Genomic DNA, 25,555 nt, shown 5'->3' with positions numbered 1-25,555 from the left:
ACGTCATATCTGTTCCAACATGTTGCTCAGCAACAATGATTAAAACCTTCTTCGTGGTCTTTGCAACTGTGTCATCTGTTACAATCATGGAAGACACACTTCAGTAGGTATTATTGTTTATTTAATTTATTATTAGACCTGAGTGAGTCTATCTTGGCTGAGTAGTTACTTGTTCAGGGAGTTCTCTACAGAAACCCATTGTTTTAAATGTGAAAAACTCAACCCGAGTAGGCTCAAAAGGTAGCTCTTTAAAGTTTGTAGCTTGCTACTTCACAGGGGACAACAGCTGTTGCTAGCTTAACTCACAGCAGGAACAATGGATTCCAACAGAGGCTTTAAAAATTGCCACAATGTGAACAGAAACTTCTCAACCCACTCCTGTGGCATATCCTGTAGGATGATTTTCATGGACATGATCTCAAGGCACAGCTGAGAGGACGGAGTGTGTCTGGTTTGGGGACCCTCAGGATCTCCTCTCTCATTCATGCAGACAATGTGGTTCTGTTGGCTTCATCATGACCATGACCTCCAGCATGCACTGGGACAGTTTTACAGCTGAATGTGAAGTGGCTCAGATGAGAGTCAGCACCTCCAAGTCCAAGGCCATAGTTCTCTGCCGGAAAAGGGTGGATTGCTCCCTTCAGGTTGGAAGTGAGTTGCTGCCTCAAGTGAATGAGTTTAAGTATCCCGGGCTTGTTCATGAGTTAGGGACAATTGTGGTGAAGAGGGAGCTGAGCTAAAAGACAAAATTTTTGATATACTTGACGATCCATGTTCCAATCCTCACCTATGGTCAGGAGCTTTGGGTAATGACCAAAAGAATTAGATCAATAATATAACCAGCTGAAACGATTTTCCTCCACAAAGTGGCTGGACTCACCCTTATAGATTGGATAGAGTAAGGAGTTCAAACATTTGGAGGGAGCATGGAGTAGAGCTGCTGCTCTTTCATGTCAAAAGGAGTTCAGGCATCTAATCGGGATGCTTCCTGGGCACTTTCCATTGGAGGTTTTCCAGGCACATCCAACTGGTAGGAGGCCCTTGGGTAGACCCAGACCACTCTGGAAAGACCATATATATCTCATCTGGCCTGGGGTCCCCCAGGAGGGACTGGAAAACATTGCTGGGGAGAGGGACATCTGTACTACCTTGCTTAACCTGCTGCCACCCTGACCTGAGCAGTAGAAATTGGGTGGATGGATGGACAGATTTTACATTAGTTCACATTCACAGCTGCCTAGCAGGTATGTAGCTATAAGCTAGCTTTCACTAGTTCAAAGTAAAACTACAATTTATGTACCCCAGTGATACCACTACATGTGTCACACCAGTTAAAATGTTTGTAAAGAGTTTGCCTGGTTCTGGCGGTCATGCTCCAATCCCAACCTCATGAGCACCTGGCCTCTCTGGCCCTCTGCCCACTGACTCCTAGAGAGCTAGAGCTAACTTTGATAACCAGAACAAACTCGCAAAGAGAGAGAGATAGGAAAAGAAGGAAAGAAGAAAAATGATTGATTTCTTTTCTCTATTCTGCCTTCATCACTCATCAATGCCTAAAATGTAAAACATATGTTAATATGGACAGATAGGAGAATGAGGGATAGTAAAAAATAAAGAAGACAGGTAATGGTGACAGATGTTGTTACTGAAAATTATTGGATATTGCTTAGAGGCAGTGAAATATCCAAGAGTTAACCATTTAGTCGGCGGGTTTTTGTCTGTGTTTGGGGGGTCCCAGAGCTGGTAACTGTTTTATTAGTCTTTATGGGTTTTCAGGCTTGTGTGACATGATGGTCTAAATACTGTTTTAGAGATTTTAAATATATGGCCCATTCTACCGAATTGGCTCAAACTGCTGCCCCACAATCAAAAAACAAATTTAAAAAGCATTTAAGTATGTCCAAGGAGGGCTGAATCGAGGGCAACTGGACTTGGTTGTAGATATTACATAACGGTAGATACTTTTCACTTCAGAGGCTTCTTCTGTTCATTTAAGCATGCAAATCTTAGACGTTTACTAAGAGCCTTAACTTATCTATTAAAAATCCCAATTAATATTGGAGGTAGCAGTAAGCTTAATATATATAAAATCATCATTTATAGAGTACTTTCAGTTTGGAGGTGGCTGTCCCAAACCTTAACCCCTAAATTTCAATTTGTGTAAATGATACTGAAATAATTTTACATATTTTCCCATTCTTGTCTTTAAAAACATCTTCTTGACTTTTTTTTACTTTACTTTTTACTTTTTTGACTTTATTTTATTTTTTCCTCGTAAATTATGAAGCTTTTCGTAAAAAAATGTCCCGCATTACCATGTCACTACCAAAACAGTGTAAGTTTTAGTCCATGGGCTGAGACTTATTTAAGCCACAGCCCTACAATTTTGATCAGGAAGTAATCCTGCATCCCTCTCTCATGGCTGCATGGAGAGGAGATAGGTCCCATCTTTTTGAAGTAAAAGTGTTCAAAAGTCAGAAAATCAGTGTGTAACTTTAAGGAACGTCACTACCAAGCACCTACAGTATTTTCTTACTTTTTTGAGTGTTATTGCAGAAAATTTAGTTATAATGTGTGTACAGCTGTTCAGAACTGTGGTAGCTAACCATGTCCTGACTAGCATTCTCTCAGATAGGCTCAAAATTAACTAAAATTGTCACTACCCAAAAACAGTAAGGACCAAAACGTAGTAAAGTTTCGGTTGTGACATGATTGCCTTGGTATTGACAAATGAGAACACTGATCCTTTATTTTGGGGGAAATAAACAAAATTTGAGCACAGTTATGGACATTAAAAGTATCTTAGTATAAACTCCATGTCAGTTAAAATTCTGCAAAGTGACATGGTTTGAATACCAGCTGAAATAAATGTTAATATGTTGACAAAATGTTGACAGACTGAATCAAATGTGGTAAACAAAATATTGTGGTCACTACGAAAACATTACATTCACAACCAAAATGTGCAGTCAGGACTGAAACATTGGATACTTTGTCTGAAATGAAGTCTACTGAGTTATCAACCAGGATGGTATGATAGTTTTTTGTTCAATGTCTATTGAAGCTAATGAATCCTTAACTTAGAAATCACCGTGATCAACTTTATGCCCTTTACAGAGAAAGATTAGAATCAAAATATAATGAATCTCATAAATTACATTTGAAGTTTTGTTAAAATTGTAATTGTTATTGGTTTACCTGTGACTATCTTTAAATAAAATAGCAAAACAAACATTTACAAAGTAGATGTGAACAAAATCTTAATAGTTCAAAATAACCCTTATTGTTATATTATCTATTGTTGTGTTTCAGTGGTGACAAATTTTGGGAGAGGGAAAATATTCCACTGCCTGAACACACAATATGAGAATTAACTGTACAAATACTAGAGATGTGTATCTTGGATATAAGACAATTTAAATACATACAAAGTTTGACAAAAAGAAACATTTATTTCAAGATGTTCCTAACTCTGACTTTGAACAAGTTCTGTAGAATATCCCATATACGCAACAATGGGAAAGGGCACTTACAATGAGGTACGTATGCTTGTCTGCAAGTTGAGCCGAGGGCTCGGCATGTTGCCATAGGGAGATGAATGCTTAAACTGACAGCCCAGTCATTTGCATACCACACTGCTTTTTGACTCCTTTGACTTTGACCTGCAGGCTTCATTGACTTTACTTCTTTCTCAGTAGTTGAGTGTCAGTCATCTCAGAGACACATTATCAACATGCTCAACTACTTTCACCTCGAGTTTATATTGGATCAGTGAGTCAAAAATGATTCTTACTTTTGATGCCTGAGTACATTTGGCTGACAACACTTGTGTACTCCTACTTGACATTTTGAATGGAGGACTTATCACATTGTGGTGTTGCTACTTTTACTTAAGTAAAGGATCTGCTTACTTGTTCCACCACAGATCAACAGCAACATGTCTTCCTAGAAACAGTGTCCTGTGGTTAATCCACAGATCTCACTGTCAACAGTTTTCATTGGAGACTACTTTCTATTGAAGTATAATTGCTCGTGGTCTTAATGGAAACTTTGTTTTAGAAACATAACTCCTACTGAGAGCTGATGGTTATGTAGCTCCTGAAAATGGCTCGAACACTCTCTCCACAGGCAATTTTCCATGTTTTAACTGCGTGTAGTGTAATGCTATGATACAGAGGCATGTTTTTGACTGAGATCATTCTGTACATAAATGGGCACATAATTTGTCATAAACTGTGACCAGCTAGATGCAAAATTGTCTCACTTGGACCCAGGTTATGAGGAGTGACTAATCTGTGTTTTACCTACAAAGTCATACTTGTATGCATTACTGGTTTTTCTTTGGTGTGGGTGATCAACAGACTTTTTCTAGGTGCTGGTTGCAGTTTCCCAAGTATGACACATGGTACACCATGCCAGGGGGATCTTTGTAAATACTAATGATACACATGCCAAGCACATGCAGGCTGTTCCCCCTGAAAATGGAACTGCAGAGCTGAAGTCAGTCATGAAAATATCAAAGCAAGATCCCTGCCAGCTCCAGAGGTTCCATCCTCAGGAAGGTACTTTGTGTTCACCCATTGCGTAGTGTCCTCTGGGAATTATGTAAGCCATGTGGGCTCTCTGAAGCACATGTATAGCCAAATTTCTGAAGAGTGGACTCCATCCCCTCCTGCTGTCATAAACTTGGCTCTCGGTAGGCTGGTTAGCTTCCCATTGTTGACATACAGGAGAATTCCTCACTGCTCAAAGTGAATGAGCATTTGTGCCTGTGTGTGTGTGTGTGTGTGTGTGTGTGTGTGTGTGTGTGTGTGTGTGTGTGTGTGTGTGTGTGTGTGTGTGTGTGTGTGTATACATATGTATACACTTACTGCCCATGTGCACGCCTGCTGCATGAAGTGTGCAAGCTGAGGAGTGTGTCTTTTCATTTAAGTGTGTGTGAGAGGGTTTCTCCAGCTTGCAACCGTGTGAGTAAAAAAAGGTATCGTTTACCAATCCCATTGTTGCAGGCTAATGAAATGAAATGTGCTGGCTGAGACAGGACATTGTATGGTTATGTGTGTGCGTGTGTATGTGTGTGTGCGTGTGTGTGTACGTCACCTCAGTTTAGACTATTAGTAAGCTGCCTAGCTAAGCAGATGAAAGGAACATTGTGCACTTAAGATCCAACCACCATATCTAAAACACTTTTTTCTTCTTTTATTCTTCAGACTTTTTTCAGACATACATCAGGTGAAAAAGGCAATTGTACAATAATAGTATAAAAAAAAGGTTACTTTGTCTTTGACTGCTGACACCACTATTTTTGTTAAAAGTTGCGCAGCGAAAAAGATGTACTCATACAGATTCCAAGGAACTAGGAATAAGGGTGAGGAGAAATAAAGTGACAACGGGACAGAAACTGAGATGAGCTGTAAGGAGAATCTGTGCCACACTGAACAGCTGTAGTGGATATAATGTTCTACATCATCATCAAAAAGCAAAAACACAAACAGAATAGTTCCCCGTGATCAAAAAATAATTAAAAGAACAAAATGTGGACATTGAACACAGTTTTTGGAAATTCAACCTGCATGTTGCTTTCAAATGCTGATGGGATAGCAGCCAATACATGAAACAAAGTTATAATTGTCTTAAAAGAAAACCTCAAGTATTGCTATGTGTGAAAGTACAGTGCGCGCACACACACAGACACACACACACACACACACACACACACACACACACACACACACACACACACACACAGAACACTGAAGACACTCATTGACATAATGCATTCCCTAGCCCCTTACCCTGACCTAAACCTCATTCTAACCTGAACCCTCAAGCCAAGTCTTTCCCAAAATGTCCTCTCTTCATAAGGTCTATAACTCAAACTGTTCCTCACAAAGATAGATTTTCAAGTACTCACCCACACACACACACACACACACACACACACACACACACACACACACACACACACACACACACACACACACACACACACACACACACAAAGATTCCTCTCTTTTGCAGACAAGAGTCTGACACTCTGATTTCAGGATGTAGCAACATACTTGTTACACGTATTTTCTTTTGTTCTTTCATTAGCATTTTAACCTTTCTTGCACTCTCTCAAACACACGCACGCACACATAAGCAACCATTCACACACATACATATACACAGGGTCTGAACTTGAACTTGGCTAAGAGTTGTAAGCTGTTACATAACAGTTATCATCTGATCCCACATGTCAAATCAGCACATGGGCTGTTGTAGTTGGCTGCAGGGTAACTTGCGTCTGACCTTCAGATTTGTGTACAGTATCTGTTTCTCCTGCTCCCTCAAACACATTGACACACAGCTGCTGGTCACTCAACAACTTTTTAGCAACTGGAGGAAACTCAGCCGTTTTCTCCTTTGTTCTATATTCCAACAATATAGGTTGAAAAATAATTATTTGAATTACAAAATAGGTACAGAAATATCATGTATTTTATACATACGTATTCATTTTTATGTAAATCATACTTAACCTAGACTACCAAGAAAACCTTTAATATACAAAAAAAGAAATCCTCAACAATACACATAACACCATCTGTTCTGAACCCCTTAATCTGAATCTTGATGAGTGATTTGGGGAAACCTACTTAGCCTCACAATCACACATAGATGTAAGTTGAATGTTCACTCCTTTGTGCTCCTTTTTGGCCTCCTTCAACTCAAAAGAAAAATCACCCACTTGGTAGCTTTCTCAACTTTTTTGCCAAAATGTAAACAGCTTTAAGATAAAAGAACAGGGCTCCAGTGTAACCCACAGCTAACTCACTGACTCCAGGGTAACCTCAAACTTCTTGTTTGCATGACAGGAACTCAACATATTCATATTCATCTCAGTTCATCTTTCGATACCTTTTGTTGGTTTGAAATGGGAAACAAACAGCAGCAAAATTTAGCACAACATGTTTTTTGCTGTTGTTTTTTTTTTCTTTTCTTTTTTTTTGGGTCATAAAAAATGACCTGGTGCATGTTTACCACTGACATAGTAAATGATGGCATCTCTAAGTAGCCTATATTTTCCTGACGAGAACTATAGACTTGTATAATATGACTTCTATGACATAAGCCCGTAATTAGAGGGAGGAAAAGCTGTGGGGTTCAAAGGGTTAATCAGAGCTTGCTTGCTGTAGATGCCTATCGTGGTTGATGGTAATGGCTGAGAGTCAACCACAAGTTCACTTTGTTGTTGCTTGCCAGAAATTCACCTCTGGCTTTGTGAGAAACTATTACACTTTCACTTATATAAACATCTAGCAATTATCTCACTTTCTACCTTTCTAATTGTACAACTGAAGGGTTTATTTGAATTGATTTGTGAAAGATAAATGTGGCAGTTCCTGCTATCATGTAAACTGACTCTAACCATTAAATGTGGGAGTAAACATGTCATAATGTTAACCCCCTGGAGAATGTTCCTGTTATTAAAGTCAGAGTAAATCAAAATTTCATTTTTTTTTAAGTTTAATTGAATCAACATGCTTTACAGCCGTGAGAAGCTCAAAGTATCTTTTTTTTTTTTTTGACAGTGACTTTTAAACTCATCGTTTTAATATAGTATCATGTGTCAACATGCATAAGTTAAGCTACCGGTGTGGTATGGTGTGATTTGATTCTGCTGTTGCATGTTCATACATGCTCAGTATAGCATGTCCAAGCAACCAGTGATTGAGTATGCCCAGGTATTTGGTGTCTAGTAATATAAGTACCCTGCATTTTTTTTCTTCTTTCAGAAAAGCTTAGACCGGTGGACATCAACAGAAAAGGGAGCCTCAATGCTGAACCTGAGACGAGCAGCCAATAGAGCGTAGTTCAGATCCAGATGTGTTGAATTAAATCCTCCTGTTGCATCCCAGAATGCCTCTGAGACGGCACTGGCTCATAAATCAACTTGATTTATACCCACAACAGACAGACGCAGCTTGCCTTTGCTGTTAGCTGCTCCCTCTTTCTTAGCCCGCTACATCTCTGCTTTTACACAATGACTCAGCAAACACGCTCAGAGCCAGAAAACATCCAAACACCTTTCTTTAAAATGCTGTGAAGAAGGGGGAGTAAGTGGTGAGCAGAAAAAGAGAATGGGGGTATAATTTCCATGCAAATTTGCCATGTGGTACAAATTTTACATTGACATTCCTCCTGTTTTCCAGCTTTATGTTCCTTATGCAACTTTACGGGAAACAGTTTTTTTTTTTTTGTCTCCCTGTCCTACATGTGGATATAAAAGCACAAGGGTAATATATTTCAATGAGTTACTATTAAAAGGAACTTTCGAAGCCCATCGAAATGGCACGGCACTGGAAATTTGGATTATGTGATCCTAATTTTTTTCTTTCCTATATGAGGTTTTATTTTGACTTTTAAAATACATCCTAGAAAAACAATGAAAAAAAAGTAATCTACCTTTACAAGACTTGAAGCATTTGTAGCAATGTTTTCTGACTTGATTAAATGAAAGACTGTAATGAAATGCTGAAAGCCAAGAGAAGGTATAAGGTATCTTGGTAGTTTATCTTCTTAGTTTCACAGACGCTAAAACCTGCATTAATTGATTATTTTAAGGGCAGTGCAAAAAGCTGTAAACACAACACTGATGTATTATCACCTTATAAACTTGATATGGCTAACATGTTAGCAAAGACAAGTTAGCATGCAGTTGTAAAACCAAAAAAAACATGATGAGAAAAAGATGATGATGAGATGATCAAATACAGCTCTCATATCTGTCCATGAAGCAACAGAGGGCAGCTGGTTAGCTTAGCTTGCCTTGCTCTTTCCAACGGTAACAAAACCCACCTGCTAGCTCCCCCTACAGCTCTCTAAATGGCACGTCATATGTTGTTTTTGTTATCTGCACAAAAACCCAAACGAAAACACTACGATTTGTGGTTTTACAGAGGCTTATGTGCGGGACTATCTATTTCTTCTGTTTCTTGTCATCACCAGCTAGTTGCTAACTAACTTTGCTGGTTTGTACTGGTCAGGCAGCTTACGGTCAGGTTAGCCGCGCTTTTTGCTGCAAACGGCCTCTGTGAAAATAAAACTGTCGAGAGTGAGAGTGAGACTGAACCAAAACAGTAAAGTAACATGTCGTGAAAGCAAGACTGCAGTATGAGCTGACAGGTACTGAAATGCTTCTTTAGAGCCGAGGGGAAACCGCAGAGTCAGGTGATAAATTTCTGTGGGTTCACCACAATAAGCAACCCTTTCATATCTCCCAAAGCCTGTGTGGTTTGTTGCGATGCAGGGACATTGGTAAGAGATTATTTTGTACTTGACAGACTGATAAAACTAGCCAGTTTATTTATGAGCATGTTGTGATATATATTGTCCAAATTTATTACCTGCATGTAAAACTGTAGCTCTAAAATGAAGATAAACTACCAAAATAAAGTAGATTTGTATCTTTATGACTTCAACAAGCAGTCAGTAATAGGAGATACCACTGGGAATGACTGCACGTTCAGGGCTGTGGTCTCTCCAGTAGTTATATACATGTATGTTTCTGGTTAATAATGGCTGTCATATCAGTGACGCGCAGACCTAACATAATTAAACGACTTTGTATTTCTCAGTTCAAAATGACTCATTTTACAGTCAAGTGTTCACCATATAATTACAATTATTTACGGGAACTAATTGTGAGCCACTTTTCACTGGGTGCCATTTTAAGATAGGTCAAAGTATTCATTATATTAAAGCCAGTGTACGCAACTTTTGAGGGCATAGCACATTCATTCTCATCCAAGTGAAAAGTTGAATTCATAAGCTACAAAATACTCCCTTGCTCAGTTCAGGATACTCAGGTTTTTTTTTGCTGGTATAGCCTTTCCTAGTCTGGTACGACCACCAGCTTATTGTGGTTTATGTTAGCTCATATTATATTCTGCCACTGTGTAGCTGACATTAGTGAATCCGTTTGCTGACTTTGTGACTCCTCTCTACTTGTGCTGCTGTAATGTCACATTTGGTTCACTGTTCAGCTCGCTATTTGTAATTTTTATCGTTCCAGAAGAATCTCGCACAAACTTGGCCTGAATCTGACTCGTTTACTGTACCGACTGAATCACTGAGTCACTCCAAAGGAAACACGAGGACAGCAATGAATCACAGGAGACTATTGGTGCTTGAGGAATAAAAACTGATAATTATTATTGGGCTTTTGAACAGTAATACAAAACACATCTTAGGTTTTGGAATTTTTATTGTAAATGTGTTTTACGTAGTAGAACAAAAGCAAAAATATATCATTTTTAGCAACTCTTTTGTGTAGAGTGTTTACAGAACCCATTTGAAAATGACTTATCACATGTTTCATTATACAATAAGCTACACTACTATTTGGACCTGTTAAAATGAGTGCAAGTCAAGAAACTGTTACAGAAATGCATTTTTAAGTATGTATTTTTTTTCAAAATGCTGATCCATGGATGTGCCATGAAACATTTCATGAGCCTTTTTAATAATGTGTCGTGTAAACACCTGACAAAAAAGTGCTACATCTTTTCACTATATATTTGAATTATCATGTTATGTACACTTTCTTTACATAATTTTTTAAAAATCTTTCACAATCACAGAAATCACTAGAAGAATATTTCGGTTCTCCTTTCAGATGCATATACAGTATTTACATACATTCATGGGCTCACATATGACAACCCATTCAGAAAAGAGTTTCTTTTGATTGTATGGAAGGAATGCCTGACAGAGTTAATACACTTCCTCCATACAGCGTCAGGTGCTGTGTACCGAACACTCAAAGGGTTTGCCATTGTAGGTGTCAGCATATCAAATATTCCCAAAAACAACTGAGTTTCAGTTCAAATTTGAACATCTTTTCCTCAAACCGTTTCAGTACTGAATGTTGTCAACTGATCCTCCACCTTATGGCACAGGAAACCATCTCTAAACTCTGTGCAGCAGGCATTTTGGTGTCCCTCCCATGACTTGTTTGGTTTAATTCAACTGAGATGCAGAGCAACACAGAATAATAATCTAACCTACATATAAAAATTTAATATGACAAAAAAAGCAAATCAGTCACTGTTCCCTAAACAGTACAAGACAAAGGCATCTCATTTTGATTTGATATGTTCCAAGACTAAGGAGAAATAATAGTGTTTTTTGGATGCTTTTCGATTTTCTATTAACCTTCGGAGAATATGCTGCAACAAGTCATGTTGGGGTAAGACCAAAGAAAGTTAAAGATTCCCTATGAATTTGTTATTTGATGCTGTAATGGCTTACAATTCCACTCTCAACAAATGGGTAACAGGTACAAAAAAATTCCAGTTAAATTTGATATGTAAATCATTTCATTTCAGTTTTCATCATATGAAATTAATCTGTGGGAGGAAGTGAAAAAAAAGTTGACTTTTGCTAGAGAACAGGCTTCAGTGGGAAAGATAGGTGCAAATTATTCCAAAAATTGATCCAAGTCACTGCAACTTTTGAAAGACACATTGCAAATTCATTCTCTTACAAATGAAAAGTTTAATTCATAACCAATAAAACACTCCCTTTCTAAATTCAACACACTCAGGTGTTTTGCTTTAAGGCCTTACTTGGTCTGGTTGGACCAGTAGCTTTTGTTGGCCAATGTGAGCACATTCAATGACTCCATGTCTCCTTGTGCTATTGTAACGCTATGCTTTAGCATTCACTGTTAATGCCACTTGTGGCAACAGTGGCTGCTGTTCATCAAACGTTACTTAGTCTTGCTCTAATGCATTTATTTTGCTGGACTTGGGTGAATTTGTTATTTGATGTTTGAACGACACGCAATTCCGGTCTCAACAAATGGGCAACGAGTACAAAAAAAGTCAAGGTAAATTTGATAGTTAAACCTTTTCATTTCATTTTGTTTAATATGTAATGTATTCATCTGTACTGAAGTAATTCTGTGGGCAGAAAAGGGAGAAAAGAAATTATAATCTGGCAAGAGAAAAGGCAAGAGATTTGGCATGTTCAAGAGCAGTGTGAATCGATGACTGATTCACATTGATACTAGACTTTCCTAGTGTTTTTTAGCAATATGAATTTACAATTTTGTATCATGTCATTTTGTATTATGTATTATTTTTGACAGCAGACGCATGAAGTAAATAAAGTAGCATAAAGTAATACATGATATGGCATCACATAACAGCACAAACCTAGAAAACACATATTGTGATTTATCATGAGTTGAAAACAGAACAACCGACATGCTTCTGTAAATATGTATTTGAAACCTTGGCTTGAAATATTTTGCGGATGATCACTAGATGTAGCTGCACCCCGATCTGTTTTGATCCAAAAAGGCCATAAATCCCAGCACTCACAGCTACTCTGAGGATGTCTTCTTTAACCAAATGAGACAAAAAGGCATCATAGAATATGAGTGAAGCCAGACCACAATACAACTACACAAAATACTCAGAATACTCAGTATGGGCAGAAACCAGACATTTCATGTGCACCAGTGCAAATTACACATTATTATGATCTCTGTTGGTGAGCAGTAATTCAACATGATCTTTGTTCTTGTGACTGAGGTTACTACAGTGTTTTTTACTGCAATGAGACTCATAGGCAACAAAGAGACTGATTCAAAGCTAAAGGAATGTTGATGCATCATTTACTCTACCATCTTCCGAAAAAGAATGAAACCGCCCCGTAGATCCCAACGCTTCCTAATACAATGTCCAGTAAGCTCTTGTTGCTGGGCAACAATTTAAATTCAAGCCAGAGAACAATGAGTTTTAGCTAATATTACGTTTAAACAACATTTGGCTCCAGGAAAGGAAAAAGAAAACTGGGGGTTTTAAATAGTAGCACACCCCCCAGTGTTACAACCTTTATTGATATAAGGCTTTTGACTCAAACATTAGTAATAGCACACGCCTCAGAGTGTAAAAATACTCTGAATAGCAAATCTTTCTTCAAATTAGATTAGCTAAAAGATTTGACTGAGACAAATAAACATTGTAATATACAAGAAGCTTATTCCACCTGTGAGGGTGTTATGTCAAGTAACAGTTTTTTGTTTTAGTTTAGTTTTTACAGTCTTTTCCTCACCACCCAATAAATTATCACAGTACCATGAATGTACGTCACGCGTACATATTTGAACATAAACACACATGAGCATAAAGAGTCCTGCACAGACTCCTTTAAAGGGTGTTTGGACTTTCACCCCCCCCCCCCCCATCTGTCTTTCCTCTTACTCATACATACATATATGCCCCCCTGCTTAGCGTCAGTCTGTCAGAGAGGGTCAGGGGGGTCAGTTTGCAGAGCGTCCTGTCCTGCTGCTTCGTGGAAAGCGGTGGACTTTGAGGTGTTTCGACAGGTGATCGCTGCGGGCAAACTTCTTCTCGCATACGATGCACTGGTATGGTTTCACTCCGGAGTGGGAGCGGCGGTGTCGGGACAGCTCGTCGGACCGGGAGAACCTGTTGGAAGGGAAAGCCATGATGGGATTTATTAAATCTTTGGAATATGCTGAATATACCGCAGTTAACACTTACTTTTTGTGTTTAATTCCCTAATCGCAGTTTTCAGTCAACAGTTATTAATATAAAAGAAGGAAATTTCACAAAGGAAAATACACAGTTTCTCTGTCAGTTTGAAAACCTCCCACTTCTAACCATAAATGAACCAATCTCTTTGTATGCAGCGCTCCTATAAAAAAAAAGTGAATGCAGTCATGTTTCAAGCTGCCGAATAGCATAAAAGTCATGTCAAGCTATTTCATATGAGGGTAATCTGAGAAGTGTGACGCTATACATGTGTTTTGCCCCGTGTCTCCTCTGCAAAGTTAAAGAGCTGTCCCATATTTAGCTCAACACATGAGCACTGCAAATCCCAGCCCAGTCTATTCCTGGCCTGCTCTGCTCTGGTCTCTATGGTCTGCATCCAGCTTGGATAGAATGACAGTGAAGGGTTAACTGGGTGATAGCGTAGTGGCGGTTGCATATCTGTGTGTGTGTGACGTGTCTTTTGTGTATCTGTATATATATATTAGTAAAGCTGTTGAAATCAGATTGATCTGTAACACGGATTGATTTCCCGGCACATTTCCAGTAGCAGAAGCAGCAGCAGGCTGAGGGCATGAAGGTGATAATTCACAGAGATGTAAAGACGTCACTCACAGTTATTTCAAACCATTTCAACTCTAGACATGGATTACACTATTCATCATTTTAATGGCCCAGGAATAAAAAGAAGATAACTGACGCAGCACTTATAGCTAACCTGTGGAATTTGAAAAGCCAAGAACCTCAAAACAAACACTCCAACTAGAGGACTCATTTTGTCGATTGTTTGGTATTGAGATCTCTTTAACCTGCATCTCTACAGTGAATGTTCCCTCAGCTAGAAGTTAGAGGGCCAGAAAATACCCAGTTTGATTCCAATGCCTATTACATCCTGATTTCGGCTCTATCTGAATTAAATGAAATCCTTTTGGTGGTTCTTTGGACTTACACATCCATTTCAACATAACTAATGTGTCCTGTTATGTAAAGTATACCTCAGTCTGATTTCTCAGTTTGAAGTGCTAGTTCTTCATTTAACATGAAGCTGCTCCTCTATGAGCCACTTTGTGCCAAAGTTAGCACAACGACAACATGTCAGCCTGCTCCCAGTGACTTTGTTCAGTTCTAAGTGCACGAGGGTGGGGGCTGAATAATATGATAAAGGCTAATGAATACGAGCCTTCACTGTTGTTCACATTGTTTTCATTACTCTGAGAAGAAACAACCATGACTTCATTTCACATGTATTAAAGACACACAGCAAGTTTGAATATTTTCTTCAAGCTACTAAACAGAGGGGTCTCTGGAGAGTTTTCACTCTGACAAAAATGCATGCTGGGAAGTCTGATAATATGCTAATGGGGTTTCTTCGTTTTTGTCACAACTTGATGGAATGAGTTGAGTGCACTCTCTGCAGCACATTCATTCAACTCATCATTTCCAGTCAAAAGACTTCAGAGGAACTCGCTTATAAGTTTTGAAGTGTTCCGAGAATAAAAAGTCGAAATTTTAAGTTGAATTAACTTGAAATAAATAAAAACGTATTTTATATTATTTTTATGTTAATGAGAGATGATTAGTTAATTCCACTAAATTCCTGTATGATCCTTTACACTGTAAACCGATGTTTCTAGCATGGCTTAAATGTCATTATTAACTCAGCTGCATGGAGTGTAGATATACAGTCCACATTTTGGACAGCTACATACTTTTTGTTCTTCAGGCTCTGAGCTTCAGCACATTTAATCTGAAAAAAAAAATGTAATTGGAAACTTGGCTACTAAATTTTTTTTGTGAGCAGCTGTGTGTTGTTTCAACATTAGTTAATGCACGAAAGAGCTCACACATGGTTCAGAGGATTCACCACAAGATGCAGACCCCTGGTAAACCTCATAAACAGAAAAGCCAGGCTGCAGTTCACAAAAACACACAAAAAGAGACCGGTGGAGTTCTGGAACAAAGTATTATGGACTGATGAAACAAAAATCAACCTCTGTCCAAATGATGGAAAGAGGAAAACGTATAGAAAAAAAAGGAACGGTTCATGACCAAAAGCCAGAAGCTCATCTATTTAACATGGTGCTGGTTTTGTCATGGCTGGTGCATGTATGGCAGCCAATGGAACTGGTACACTGGCATTTATTGGTGATTTCACTGCTGACGGAAACAACAGGATGAATGTAAAAGAGCTCCATGTGGTGACAATACAGGAGCATTCTGTGCTCAGATTCAGTCAAATGCATCAAAACTGTTTATAGGACATTTCATCACTCAGAAGGACAGCGATCCTAAACATACGGCCAAGGCAACCAAAGAGTTTTTCAGGGCAGCATTCTAGCTGCTTCAAAACCAAACTAAATTCAGAGAGACCCCACAACAAGCAAGAGCTGACGGGGGCTGCAGTGAAGCTCCTGGGGAGCATCACCAGGGAAGATACAAAATGTCTGCTGATGTCTGTGGGTCAAAGACTTCAGGCAGTCATTGACTGAAAAGGGTTTACCTCAAAATTTAAATATGATGATTTTGTTTGACTTTTATTGTATCTGTCTAGTTACTTTTGAACCCCTAAAATGTGGTCACTATATCTCCCACAGACCTATTTCTATCCTGATGTAACCCTACTCAAATTGGCTTGGCACTTTAATATGGTATCAGTTATTTTATTTCCAATTGAGTGTGCTAAAGCTCAGAGCCTGAAGAACAAAAATATGCAACTGTGCATATGATGAAACTTAACCTTTTCTCCAGCAATATAAACAAATATATGGATTGTATATGATTATTATAATTTTTGCACATATACTATTATTTTGTTGAATCTCTTATCAATCTGCAAAAGATGAAGGGGTAGTCTCGGATCCCCAAAATTGCTGCTTTAATGTTCCATAGAGCTGAGGTGAACTGCAGTCAGGTGATTTTCACTTGGTTTTTCACTTCGGATGATCCCCTTTACATTACACACAGTCATATGAGCCATTGTTAATATTTCAAATTTTGGTTACCTATGAATAAAAGCCTTGAGGCAAAAAATCATTTGAGTTGACTTGTCTGCTGTATGATTGGCAGGATTTCATAATCTACAACACCAAGAGCCATGTCATTATTGAAGTAAAAATCAGAAACCCCATCAGTCTCTTTATGCTATTTTTATGTTATTGTTCATTTGTCCTCAGGGTAATTACACCCTATGAGCTTCAAGCTGGGGCATGATACAAACCATGTACAGCCATTCTTCTGACTCTAACTGGGCCTGAGCCCAACCATAACATACTGTACGAGGAGGTTTCAACAGAATATGCATTTAGGGCTTATGTAAATAGACAGCCTGATTGTTCTTCAAATCCACATTTTCTGGATAAGATCGATCATGTGCCAGTTGTCTCTCATAGCCTCACCATCTGTCTCCCCAAACATATGCCCTCTCTTGCTATAGCTCTTCCTCTATTTCTTTATTCCTCCCACTCCGGAGCCAACTTGTTTAAGGTTTCTCTGCTCTATACGTTCCAGGGCTGGTTCGTGAAGTCACTGAGTTCATAAATCCAATGGTTCTGTTGATCGCTTGAGTGTGTTTTTCACGATGACTTTGGGTTTTGCACCTTAAGTCCTCAGGGCAGTTTGACGTGGCTACAGCACAACATTGCATACGTATAAGTGCGGGCGCTGTGGGAAACATATACACAGGTTTTGTTCTAGCTTGTCCCTAAACTCTGCTCTGCAGTCAACTGAGTATAGTGGAAACAGCCTGGAAGGTGGGGTTGGTTACACACCTGGAAAATTACAGTAACAGAGAATTTTGTGTCTCCTGTCACTGTGTTTGTAAGTGGCTCGATTTCAACTGTGTGTACGTTTAAGTGTACGAAAATTCACATTAAAGATGACTGCACTGATCAGAGGAAACAGATTCAGTTGCCCATTTTGTCCTTTAGCAGAACCCTGAGTCCTTTCCAGCTCTACAGAGGCTGTTTTCTTGATGATTCCAACTTTACTGACCTCCCTGGAGAGACAGTGATTTCCCAGGAGGATCAATAACACATCGTAATTGTCAGATAGGTAAGTACTCCCTCTTACTCTTTCTTTGCCCCTCTGTTGAGGTCTAAGTGTCAAAATCTAACGCTAAATCAAACTGTGACAGCTCTGTCACCACCTAACAACAATGTTTTTGTTGTAAAGATGAATGTATCAGCTGACAAGGACAACAAGCCACTGCCCTGCTAACAGACACAGAGACAACACATCATCACAGCGTTTTTACAGTAAACTGTTTGGGTTCGAGCTCAGCCGTCCAATATAGGTGTCCATGCAGGTCTGAGCTGAAAATACTGCATTCTCACGTGTGTGTTGCCTGCATGTGTTCCTTTAAGTGTTTACATGTGACTTTGTCTATGCATACAGATCTGTATATAATCTGAGCATAACCATAAACTACAGTCTGCGATAACGAAAGGTATAAAGGTGTAAAAAGCTTGAAAAAAAAAAACCCAGACAAAGAGACGTGCCAAGAAAGAAATATAACTTTCACTGAGTTATAAGTAGGAGTCTAGCCAACGAAATACCCTCCTCTCTACTTCAGAGGAGCCAACACATGAATCTATTCTAAGGTAACACAGGGTAAGGGATGCTTGACTCCCCAGCTCACCTCCATTTCCTGGCACAGAGGGAGAGGAGCAAGGAAAGGGCAACTCTGTAATAAAGTATTTTGCTGCTGCCATGTAAAGACAATAGAAGCGCAGCTTTGGGAGGACTGGGAGTATTATGTTGAAGAAATGCTTGAAATGCATGGTCCTCAGTGCCTACAGTTCATAAAAAGACCCGTGCAACCCTTTCAAAAATGCAAAAATACACCATTATTAACTTAAACAAATGTTTCTTACCTAAGTGATGGAAATACCTTAACAGACAGCAGGAATGCAGTGGGCAATCTGAATGAAAGAAATCTGAGTGTGATCTGACCTGAGTTATAGTTTCCCGAGAGCTATTATACATATAGTATGGTTAAGATAGTAGAGCTTTAGGGGTATATTGCTAGTTTTTAATCTATTGGTAACTGATTTATGGACGAATCAGCGAGAGTGGACATGCACTGCAAGAGACTTGCATGGCACAAACAAGAGCTGCTGTTACCTCTGACTGAATGTGATGACTCACACAAGGCTGTGGTGAAAATATATGTGCTGAATTAGGTAGACAGTCAGTGGATTAACTAGTGAAACAGTCCCCATCTCAATTGATGTATGGCGTCAGTGAAACATTGTCTAATAAAAGCCACTGCAATAACCCCAACTGTTTTTGGTATTATATCGTTCTGTCTGTTCTATCTGTGAAGCAAAATTTGAGCTGCAATCAGCAAGATTTTTATCTAAGATATATGTATCCATGAGTACGCCAAAATAACAAAGTAATGCTTCATTACAAATAACGCTGCATCCCAGTCTGACTGACTGGAATACTGTGGATTCAGCAGTGCAGCACTGGTGTCGGATATGATCACTTCTGACTTTGACCGATGTCACGTTACAGGACTCTGAAGAAGACACATTAGTCTCGAAATGTTTAGTCCGTTTAGCTCTGGTCTTTTCTCTCTAAAGTTGACTGTCCCTAATCTGAAAAGCAACTGATTTAGCTGCATATTGCTGGAAGATGTGTGGAGAGCACCTTTCTACTTTGTCATGGAGCAGGATTTCTGTGTACAAACGTATGTAAATGATCAAACTGTGATTTGTTTTTTGTTTTTTTCCCTTATCAGTACTGGGCAACCTTCAAGTGTTTGAAGTTGCCCAGTAAAGGAAACTGTCAAGATCCAATAAGCCCAATTAAATTTGCTTATTTGCTGTCTTGCTGAGAATTAGATAAGAAGATTGATACCACTCACTTGTCTGTCCAGTAACAATGGAGCCCAGAGCCTGGAGTCAACTAGTTTAGCTTAGCATAAAGATTGGGAACAGGGAAACAGGCAGCCTGACTCCATCCAGATTTCAGAAATCTGCCTATCAGCACCTCTTAATCTCACTAATAAACACATTATATCTCATTTGTTTAATCAGTACAAATACATAGAAGTAAGAACAGCAAATTGCGGTTTTACATGGAGTAAAGCGCTGAAACTATTCCTTGGCAACAAGCACCAGAGCGCAGTGACTTTCTGAAGGCTGGGCAACCACACGGTGAAGGGAAGGCACGAGAGTGGTATTGATCTTCTCACCAAATAAATGTCGAACTATTCCTTTAAGTTCATCAGGCATATAACACGGGCAACCAAAGGGACAAGTGTAGGCTATAAATGCATTTCACACATAATTTAAATGTTAAAAAAATGTGTTTGCCTCAATCCAGCCTAAAAAAGCATAAGTGCTTAATGAGACATTTTCACTTTTTTTCCCAGAACAACTTGATATTACATAATATGCTTGGAAATACTTGGATATACGCCCTGACATAGTGTTTATTATGAAAAAGGCGTCAGATCTGGAGGATTCTGAATGGCTGCAGGTGCAGTGCAGCCTCCTCACAGAGTGTGGTGTTTGCAGGGAGAACCCTGATCCCTCAACTACCTGACTACTACCACCTGAACTAAACCTAATTCTAACATTACCCTTAAACTCAATCCTTACCATAATTAAACCTTAACCACAATGCTTGCCCTAACTAAACCCCACCTATGTCCATGTGTGGAAAGAAACACACATGTACACTCACGCAAGACACTATATGCACCCTTGGGCAATAACTATATCTGGAGAGATGGAATCCATTGACCAACAGGTCAAAAGAAGGCATTTGTACTTTGGATAGAAGAGTTTAAATGACGTTTTTCTTATTTAGATGAACGCAAAGATTAAAGGACAGAAAAACGTAATTACGATAATTTTTAAAAAAAATGTCTTTATGTATCATGGAATAAAAATCAATTCTGGGTGCTATGAGAGCTTCTCTGAAGTGAAAACTTTCAACTTGCTTCTGCATTAATCCAGTTTATCTCTACTGCATGAACGTGTGTATGTGAAGTGGTTGCAGACAGTGAGCAAACAAGTAGAATAACTAACAGGGGACAAAGTCTGACTGCAACTTCAAAAGGCACTCTATCTAATCTGGAACTTTACCATGGTACAAAAACACACAGATAGTGGGACACAGTGCCAACATGGAGGACAGAACAAATTGTAACCATCTTGAATAGACTTGAACGTAACTTCCCTGATGATGGGCCATTCCCTCCCATCCAACAACTATCTAAACCTAGCCTTCTGAAACCTTTTGTTGTACATTTAACACGAATTTCTGCCCCTATAAAACCTTTCTACTGTTCTACTGTAAACCAATATCTTGGCTCTTTTAAACAAAGTGGTCACATCAAAGACTCTGTGAATGAGGTTCAAGACTTTGAACAATTTGCCGTTTCTGTGAAAAGGATGAAAACCTTGCAGCATGTTTCAGCTTCCAGAATGGATTAAAACGAGACAACTGAACAGTTTCATGCTATTGCACATGATAGATTAGTATCTTTACTGGAGTGCCACAGACCGTCCTTATCTAATAAACCCACGATAAAAAGCATGGTTCTTTACACGACAAACTCATGTGCAGTACTCTGTATTTCTCTTCAAAGCATACGCACATCAGGGAAAGTCAGTTATCAACAGCTGTCTTCAAGTGTCTGTATATGTGTCCATGGCAGAAATTGATAACCCTGGTTACTCTCTGTAATCTAAGTAGTGCTGATACGCATATAGAACAGTTCACACTGCAGGTGCAGTAAATAAACTGTAACTGCACTGCACTATAACTGCATCAATCTATCCTTTCAACTCCATCCACTCATCCGTACTTTGATCAGAACTACTTTGCAATGTGTGCAAGTATGGAGGGTGCAAGAATGGTCTGCTAAACAAACAGTGGGGTCCTTTCCCATCTCAGTGTTGCAGCTCTAAGTTTTCTACATCTCTCCAGATAATGACTGATTTCTCCTTGGACTCATTACTTATTTCCATCATTTGATCTAATATAAAGACACTTGGTTCTGCTCACCTCCATCCACAGCCGGGCCATGTGCAGGCGAAGGGCTTCTCCCCTGTGTGCCTCCTCAGATGGGCTTTAAGGTGGCTGCTCTTGGTGTACATCTTATTACAGCCAGGAAAAGAGCACTTGTGCATTTTTATAAGGTCTGCTACTGCACTTTTCTGATACTTCTGACCTCCAGCGAGGATCCCTGTAGCCGAACCTCCACCCAGCCCGCCTTCCCCAAGCCCGGTGGGTTTAGCGGCAATGGGCACTGGTGCAATCCGGACAAATTTAGAAGAAGCAGCGCTTCCTGTTTTACTTGAGCTACTAATGTTTGCTGGGGAAAGCAGCTGAGGCACCAAGGCAAAGGTCTGCCCCTGGATGCTGACCAGAAGCTGGGCAATTTTGATATCCGATGGGGCCTGGGTTTGCTGGGACTGGGTTTTCTGGGGTTGGGTTTGCTGGGAGACAGCATCTGTTATGGCACTGGGGTTTGGTTCTTGTTTGATCTGTATGGGCTGGATTTGTAGGATGACAGGCACACTGGAGGCAGCACTGGTACCTTCTGATGAGGCTGGTGATGATCCACAGTCCTCCTGTTTGATCCCATCAACTTGACTACTAGAAGAACTAGAACTAGTTATACAACTAGCATCTACTGTTGATAGTGAGCTGTCCATGTCAGATGCACATGGAGAATGTTTGGTCTCTGTGTAGGAGGAGAGTGGAGACTGAGCCACAGGAACAGTCTGATCTGAGTTCTGTGACACTGATACAAGTTCTCCTGCTAATATCCTTGAACCTTCCACTTCGGCGTCCTCTGATGTTGGTGACATTGCCTCATCACTCCCCTCCTCTTCCTTCTCCATTGCCACCACCATGTTCTCCTCGAGGAACTCCTCAATCTCTTCCAGGGTCGGCTGAAAGAGGAGCCCCGCAGGATCCTGAAGCTCATCAAGGAAGACGGGGAACTCGTAACAGTCCTCTTTGGCTTGCTGCTGGAGGAGACTCAGCCGTTGCTCCCTCTTGGACTCCCAGGCCAGGCCCATGGGTAAAAGGGGGGCAGTGAGAGACGAGGAGGAAGAGAAGGGTGGGGAGGAGAGGCATAGAGAGGAAGGAAGAGGAGAAGAGAGAGAGCTGCTGCTGGCATGAGAGCTTAATGAGGTGGTAAGTGAGGCCTGTGACAGCAGGAGGTCCAGCAGGCTGTCTTGACTCTCTCCCCCTGATGAGCTGCTCCTGCTGCTCCTGCTTTCGTAGCAGGAGCCAAAAATGGGCCGCGAGGTTGGCGATGAGGACTCAGGGCTGGAGCAGAGGGAGGAACGAGGGCTGGAGGAGTCACTGAGGTCATCTTCAGAGAGGCGAGGTGAGGAAGAGACTGTCACCCCTTGGTATGGGTGGTGGTAGATGCATGCGTCCGTTACCATGATGCCTGGTGGCACGCTACCATTGGCGTGGCGACAGAGGCAGTTGTAGTCAGACCCCGGGGAGCCGATATAATACAGGAAGGTCTCCTCACCAAGCGGCAAGTGATCCACCATTCCTGTGCGGATGGATGGCTGACTCTGGTCTGCTCTGAAGATCAAGCTGTTCTACTGGAGATTGGCTGAATGTTAATGAAAACTTTTATTTCTTCTTCCTGCAAAAGAAAATTGATTGTGTTTATCATTTATTAGAGTAAAACAAATGTATCTTTAAGCTGGACTGCATGTCAGCCAAAACCACACCATTTTTTTAAGAGATAGCAGCCGTCTGGTGGCATCTACTTTGACTGTGCTTAATTTTAATTAAAATGTTAATTAAATGTAACCTTAGAAATAACATGTTTGTGTACTGGGGTGATCTTCAGTTCCACCAATCCTGCATGACAACACGCTAACACTGTCATTCTGACGTAAACTGAGGTTAATGTTTCACAAGACAGTCCCTCAAGTTTCTATGAAAATAAGTCAACCAGCAGACTGACTGAACATTTTTTATGATCTGGTCTCTTTGCACTACCTGCTGCTTTTCCAAAAGATCTGCAGCCGATGGCACTTCAAAAGGAAAGTCAACCACGTGTGAAGGAAGTGGAATTTGAAGGCTGTGTGTGTGTGAGTGTGTGTGCATTGATGCTACAGCTGCTGGTTCAGTCTTCAAGCTGACCATGTGGACTCAGGGGTTCCCATGTCTCACCACTTCTAACATTAAAGCCACATGGTTCTGTTGTCATTTTATGTCGTCTTTCTATTTATTTTCCTCTTGTGGTCCTTATAGCAGCTTAGTCTGAATGATAAAATAATTGCACGGTACATGACTTGTTGATACATTCATGGTCATACACCCTCAGAGATTAAAATAAAGATTCAAGATAAAAACTTCATGCAAAGTACCAAGAGGAACAGAGGAACACAAAGGGTACAGTCAGTCAGTATAAGATTAGCAGATTTCAGTGGGATGATGAGTGAAGGATTTAGTGTCTATTTTTATCCATCCAACCGCCCACAAACAATACACCACGTCTACATTGACATGGATTAAAAATGTTAGACATAATCAAATGGCCTTAAATGCAGTGAGTGGCTTATGGTGATTAAACATGACAATACAATTCCTTTTAAAACCTTAAAAGGCTATATGTGCATTGCATGAACAAAAGAAAGAAAGAAAAAAAAGAAAAAAGAGAGTGAAAACAAAATGATTGTGCGCCCTCTTCTGTAAAGCTGAGCAGCAGCCCTTTTCTAGATGAAGTTCGGGGACCTTCGGAGGTCCTGACAGAGGTTCCATGTGGTCTCGAGAAAGTGAATTGTTTATTTTTAATGTTTTTGATGACGTTTAATTTGGTTGTTAATTTACGGACTTTGAGTCCGGCAATCACAATCAAGACCGTTACAGACGACCGTTCATGAGGTGGCGGACTGCTGTTGTTTTCCCACCTCCAGTGCAGTTATGTAATTACCAATCTAACGCCAAGATTCGACTCAGATATGGTTTCTTATGTGATAACATCACATGACATCGAGGGTCTGGGGTCTGGCGCTGCTGAATGTAGGCGACACCTCGTGGAAAAAAAAAAAAAAAAAAAAAAAAAGTTGGGGAAGAGAGTTTGGGAACACCTCGCCTTGGCCTTGCCAAAGTCTTAAGTCACTTGCCCTAAAGTAACCCTGCCGTCGTGAAACATCAAGAAGACTTTGACAGTATGATGCGCTCCTGGTCCCTACCACGCTGCATGAACAACTAGTTACGGAGCTTAACTCTGGATTTGTGACATGTTTAACACTGCGGGCGGCAACAGCTGGTCAAATCACAGGTACAAAAAATAAATAAATAAATTTAAAAAAAAAAGACAAGTCCCTGTATTAGATTTACATGATCTGGATATGAACTCTACACTACTGCAGAAATGATATGCGCCCCAATGGGGATTTTATACGGATTTCTTAACTGAGAGGGAGGCAGCATCATGCACAAAGCAAAATCATGTCGCTACGGGCTCTCATATGATGTCGATATCAGATGTCTCTCCATTCACTCCACCAAGCCATGCTTCCCAAATTGCTCCACAATGACGGGCAGAAAACACAGTCCGGCTACTATTAAATCACACCAGCGCCCCTACTTCTTCTGCACTTACCTGTGGCTTATATGTGAGGAATCCAGAATCCCGCTCCTCTGCGCTGAGAGTTCCTCTCTTGAAAGTAGCTGTCAGTGCGTAAAAGTGCGTAATGGCAATATAACCCCACGACACGGTCTTTGCATAACTGTAGCCTGTGCCTCCGATCTCTCTCTCTCTCTCTCTCTCTCTCTCTCTCTCACACACACGAACACACACTATCACTCTCTCTCCAGAGGGCTGGTAGTTCGCTTAACCGTCACATGATCGGAGCTGGGTATGTTAAAGCAGTCAAATTAGGGGGACGGCTCATGAAGGCTCGCCCGCTCTACACGCCGCAATTGGCTCTCGGTGAACGGAGGCCGGCCTCGGTGTCTGGCGTCAATGGAAAGAGGGAGTG

The 25,555-nt window shown here is 40.2% G+C and overlaps 1 protein-coding gene across 2 annotated transcripts; it reads right to left on the bottom strand.

The window, feature by feature from the left end:
* Positions 1 to 10,234: 10,234 nt before the first annotated feature.
* On the bottom strand, positions 10,235 to 25,338 carry LOC120804047 (Krueppel-like factor 15). Of its 2 annotated transcripts, XM_040153205.1 has the most exons (4): positions 25,177 to 25,338; positions 21,594 to 23,202; positions 13,270 to 13,487; positions 10,235 to 11,951 (listed from the first exon to the last, which is right to left on the bottom strand). In XM_040153205.1, exons 2-3 carry the CDS (start codon positions 23,102 to 23,104, stop codon positions 13,319 to 13,321), a joined length of 1,680 nt encoding a protein of 559 aa, XP_040009139.1. In that variant the 5' UTR covers positions 23,105 to 23,202; positions 25,177 to 25,338; the 3' UTR covers positions 10,235 to 11,951; positions 13,270 to 13,318. The 2 variants fall into 2 exon arrangements, with proteins under 2 accessions (XP_040009139.1, XP_040009138.1); XM_040153204.1 differs by having other exon boundaries at positions 10,235 to 13,487.
* Between the last annotated feature and the right edge of the window lie 217 nt (positions 25,339 to 25,555).

The sequence above is a fragment of the Xiphias gladius genome, chromosome 18 (genome assembly GCF_016859285.1).
Source record: "Xiphias gladius isolate SHS-SW01 ecotype Sanya breed wild chromosome 18, ASM1685928v1, whole genome shotgun sequence".
Classification (NCBI taxonomy): Eukaryota; Metazoa; Chordata; class Actinopteri; order Istiophoriformes; family Xiphiidae; genus Xiphias; species Xiphias gladius.
The sequence above is the reverse complement of the archived record's forward strand: the minus strand, read 5'-3'. Positions and strand labels throughout refer to the sequence as shown.

Bases quoted from the DNA above. Each gene is read 5' to 3' on its own strand.
- LOC120804047 (XM_040153204.1), bottom strand. From the start codon at position 23,104: ATGGTGGATCACTTGCCGCTTGGTGAGGAGACCTTCCTGTATTATATC. The intron at 13,488-21,593 runs GTGAGCAGAACC...CCCTTCCAACAG, and splicing joins TGGCCCGGCTGTGGATGGAG to GTTCTCCCGGTCCGACGAGC.